The sequence below is a fragment of the Asparagus officinalis genome, chromosome 4 (assembly GCF_001876935.1).
Source record: "Asparagus officinalis chromosome 4, Aspof.V1, whole genome shotgun sequence".
Lineage (NCBI taxonomy): Eukaryota > Viridiplantae > Streptophyta > Magnoliopsida > Asparagales > Asparagaceae > Asparagus > Asparagus officinalis.
Genome location: NC_033797.1, coordinates 137,694,697 through 137,699,489, shown reverse-complemented (window position 1 = coordinate 137,699,489; position 4,793 = coordinate 137,694,697). Strand labels below are relative to the sequence as shown.

At 34.2% G+C, this 4,793-nt stretch overlaps 1 protein-coding gene across 2 annotated transcripts in view; it reads right to left on the bottom strand.

Moving 5' to 3' along the window:
• Nucleotides 7–4,793, bottom strand: part of LOC109839506 (RNA polymerase II C-terminal domain phosphatase-like 1) — a 17,580-nt gene continuing 12,793 nt past the window's right edge. The window contains exons 15-17 of one of the 2 annotated variants that reach the window (XM_020407967.1): nucleotides 4,286–4,351; nucleotides 1,072–1,145; nucleotides 7–850 (exon numbers count right to left, since the gene is read on the bottom strand). In XM_020407967.1, the coding sequence (XP_020263556.1) occupies nucleotides 769–850; nucleotides 1,072–1,145; nucleotides 4,286–4,351 (222 nt within the window). In that variant the 3' untranslated portion in view covers nucleotides 7–768. Of the gene's footprint in view, nucleotides 851–1,071; nucleotides 1,146–4,285; nucleotides 4,352–4,793 lie in introns of those variants that run through there. The other variant, XR_002246650.1, reaches the window with a different exon arrangement.

Genomic DNA, 4,793 nt, shown 5'->3' with positions numbered 1-4,793 from the left:
ATTATTTTGTCATCAAATACAATTGGAAAATATCTCCTTTGAGAATGGGAAATAAGTTTCCCAGCACATCTACAGAAACTGAAAGCAGCAGCAAGATATGACCCCCTGCCGACACTAATTACAATGCCACTGAATACAAAATGGAGCAATTCCGCCAACCAGCATAGCTTGAGAGTTCATTTCTTTTAGAACTCCAGCAACCAAAAAAACTGGCGTCGCCCTTCATGAGCAATAGACTTCAAATAGTCAAATTGACATCTATCTACACATGCACACATCAATCTCTTAAGAAGTATGTCACCCCTTTTTTCGAGTAACTCGATGAGAAGTGAAGTCACGCTGTATTGCTTCAACTTGAAAAGAGATGGAAGCATCACAGAGTGTTCCGTCAGCCACTACTCTACACTTGCTCATAATCACCTATCATATGCCGATTTAGAATCTCCTCAAGTGAAACAGGTAAGTATTTTGTGCGAATATGTACCCCCACCAAAGTATTATCTCAGAAGCTGCAACATATTCTAACACCGTCATCAGATATCTTACCTTCCAAGCTACAATTCAATGACCAAAGGATGGTGATTTTAATTTGGTAGGCGAGCACCTTCCGTAGGACAACTGCCATAGCCCCATTTTTTTTTGAAAATCACAACATATTATTGGTTTTGCCTGTGTTTCGCAAGTGCATCATTTTTTTCTGTTATCTACCAGATGATGGAATTCTTTGAAGTGTCCATGAGAAATCTTTTCTCAACCTCTTGTTTGATGTCATTGGTAGCTTGATGGAATTCTTTGAAGTGTCCGTGAGAAATCTTGTCTCAACCTCTTGTTTGATGTCATTGGTAGTGACCTGGTTTAGTATAAATGTCACTCAGAGATCACAGCTAATAAAAGTATACATTTACACACAGGTGGCCGATATTAGTACAAACCTCAGCTAACACTTGCACATAATATTCTCTATCAAATTATTATGCACACTAACTTCTAAAAATGTTTCAAAAGAAAACATATTATGAAAACATCTCGAGTGCAAAGATATGAAAAGGAGTTTTGCAACAGGATTTTCACCTAGGAGAACCTGAATGTCTCTGAGTAAACTGACCCAGCATAGATTTTAAACATTCAAGGGCTTCCTCTGCAGCCTGTCAAAGATCAAAACCTTTTCAGATGGACAACTTTACTGGCAACTAAGTAAATGGCATGTGAATTTGAAAACTAGGCTGTGAGACCTTTATTTTCCAGGTGGTAGTAATGAAACAGGTAAAACAAGGACAAATTTTGAAAACAGATCACTTTGCAAAAATATTCCCAAAAAAAGTCTCGTTTTCACTTTATTTTTAAAAAACGACCTAGTTTCAGCCTTAGGGCTGAAACTGGATCGTTTTTTGCGAAAAATGTTCTCAAACTTCACGGGAGTTCAACTCCCGTGAAGTTTTGTTTTGAAAAAAACTTCACGGGAATTCAACTCCCGTGAAGTTTGGGAACATTATTCGCAAAAAGCAACCCAGTTTCAGCCCTGAGGCTAAAACTAGGTCGTTTTTTGCGAATATTTTCAAAACAGGTCTTTTTTTGGGAATATTTTTACAAAGGGGTCTTTTAAAATTTTGCCCGGTAAAACAAATTTCTAAAACAAAATGTGGAGAAGGTTCATTCTAAATCTGTGAGGTATGCTCCTGTGAATCATGATTAATTATTTCCCAGAACATGCAAGATATTAGATTGGCAAAAGTAGCATGCCCTTCCTATGCTTAAAGAACATTTTGAAACATATGTAAATGAATCTGTCAACCAATTTTACTCACTTATAACCTAAATATCAAATGAAGACTATTTTATACGTAGCACAAAGACACCTAGCAAATTGATGAATTAACCAAACTAACATCAATTACAATGACAATCACATTATATAGATATTAACTGTAGATTAGAACAAATTACATTATTATGTCCCACTTCATCTTTAAAAGAACTAGGCTGTGTTTGGCAAATGGAATTTGAATAGAAAGAAAGTAGATGTTTTCTATTCTTCCCGAACCAACTATGGGATCTAGAGAAAGTGGGAATGTCATGGTAATTTCTTTTGTTTGGCATATGCAAGGTCAACATGTAAACATCAAGAATGTTCAGGAATGAGATAAGATGCCACCAATGTCTATTTTTTCCCACCTAGATTTGGAAGAAAAGGTTAAGGGACAAATCCAAGAGTAATCAAATAGTAGCTTTCATTGCCTAGTCTTTTTGCCCCAAAGAGCAGGAAAGAGTTTTTGGGATCTATCCTACATGGCAGATGGCTTCCACACTAGGTTGCACAGGTACGGGTACGGGTATAGACACGGCAAATTTGTAAAAAAAATAGGGTACAGGGACACGGCTCATATATATATATATATATATATATATATATATATATATATATATATATAACATTAACAATTATATTAACTATAGCAATTTTACTATGTTTAATTTTAAATTCTCAATAAAATAAGCTCATTCCTTAAAATTATAAAGTAAACTCATTTGAAACTGACTTTATATTCCACATAAGCATAAAAAATAATAAATAAATAAATACGTACGTATATACATACATATAGGGGTGGTAAATGATCGAATCGAATCGAATACTAAGTTGTTCATATTTGTATTTGTTTAAAATTATCGAATTCGAATGCGGACTCTATTATTCATATATCTAGTTTTTCGAATTTGAACTCGAATACTTGGTATTTGATAAATATTCATGAATATTCACGAATACTTATCGAATATCAAAGTATATTTATTTCGCTAAAGAGTTTAATTTTCAAATAGTATTAAAATTTATAAATTAAAATTATTTCTTTATAATATATGATGTATATATATTTAAATCAAAATTTTAATTAGAAAACAGATTTAAGATTATTTAAGTCTTAAAATCTATATATAAAACTTAAGTAGAAATGGTAAGTGGGTTAAAAATATGACATCATATGTGCAATAATACAAGTAATATGATGTGATCAAATTTTAAACGAATATTTAATAGACAAACGAATCGAATATACATCTGGTTAAATTCTATTCGTTAATAAACTCGAATACTAAAAAATATTTGTTTAGTGATAAATGAACTATCGAATCGAATATGACCGAATAGTTATTCAAACAATTATCGAACCATTTATTAATTATTTGGTTCATTTCCACCCCTACATACATACATATACACTTACCTATTTAAATATGAAAACACATGTCTCCCATTCTTAGCATTGCCATTAATTTTAAAGAAAAGACAAAAGTAAATAGTCAAGCACCCCATGTGAATGGTGATGTCATGTTCCACTAACAAATTTAAAACTAAGAAAATAAAAGAGAGTCTTCTTCTTCCTTGCAAAAATTCCCGTGTCCCCTCCGTTCGGGTGCGGAAACGTACCCAAACCGCACCCGACATGGGTACGACGCCAAAATTGCCGTGTCGGGGTATCATAGCTTCCACATAATCTAGAAAGTTTAATTTCCAACTCCTTGTTTCAAATTCAACGTACCAAACAGGAAAAGAAGAATTTTTCAAAACAGACCCACTTCAATTTTTTTTCTTAAAACCGACCCGTTTTTTTTATTTATCAAAACCGACCCGATTTTGTAATTAGCAGATTAATCACATTCCTAAACAGTCGGGGTTGGCAACCCCGACTATTTAGGACATTAATTTTTAGGGTTTAAGGCTTCTAATTAGGGTTTAACACCTTCCTAAATAGTCGGGGTTGCCAACCCCGACTGTTTAGGATGGTGATTAAGCTGTTAATTAGAAAATCGGGTCGGTTTTGATAAAAAAAAACGGGTCGGTTTTAAGAAAAAAAAGTTGAAGCGGGTCTGTTTTGAAAAATTCTTCAACAGGAAAACTACATGGGGAAGATTCTTTTACTTCTAAACATTACTCCAAGTTCATATGTCAAATAGCCCTCTAATTAAGAGACAAAGGACAATATCTTTCTTAAAATCAAACAAATATTTTTTTCTTGGCCTATAAATATTCTATACGGTCTTAATTTATCCTTTGAAAAGATCTTAACTAAGTTTTTCTCCTCTTAAAATATTTTGATCTTATATTTAAGATTTTCACAAAAAAAACTTATATAGAGAGAACAGGTCATGAAATACACATGCCAGAATCTACTACTTAAACTTTTGTTTGTATTCTCATCCATTTCTAAAACTTCAGTATGACGTGATCTTGAAATACCCAAGCTATGATGTTAAAAGAGGATGCAAAATACAGGACATGTGATACCTGCAACTTGGCTTCTTCCCAGGTTTTTCCAACTCCTTTGCCCAAGATTTGTCCATCTATTTCAACCTAGAATAGTCCAAAAATAAAAAAAAATTGAAAAAAGAAAACACAATCAAGACAACAGTAACAACTTCAGATATTGATGTAAGAGGAGGACAAATCATGTGTTTGTTCTTTACATTAGCTTCGCTGAGAGGGGGTTGGGGGGGGGGGGGCATTAGCTTCGCTGAGAGGGGGTTGGGGGGGGGGGATCACTTAATGTCCAAATGTCATGACGAAATGACCAACCAAGACCAACCAATTCAAAAAAGGAATCAAAGTATAGTAGGATTAGAAGTAGCAAATTCTATCCAGTGACGGTCTCCCAACATACCAGCAGTTCCCATAACCTGTATATTAAGCAGCATGGGAAACATGGACTGTGTTCTACTCCCCATGAACCTCGCCACCCATCCTACGTCCTCTCGTTTTTCTTTCAGGATATCTCTCCTCTCTTTTCCTCTCTCTT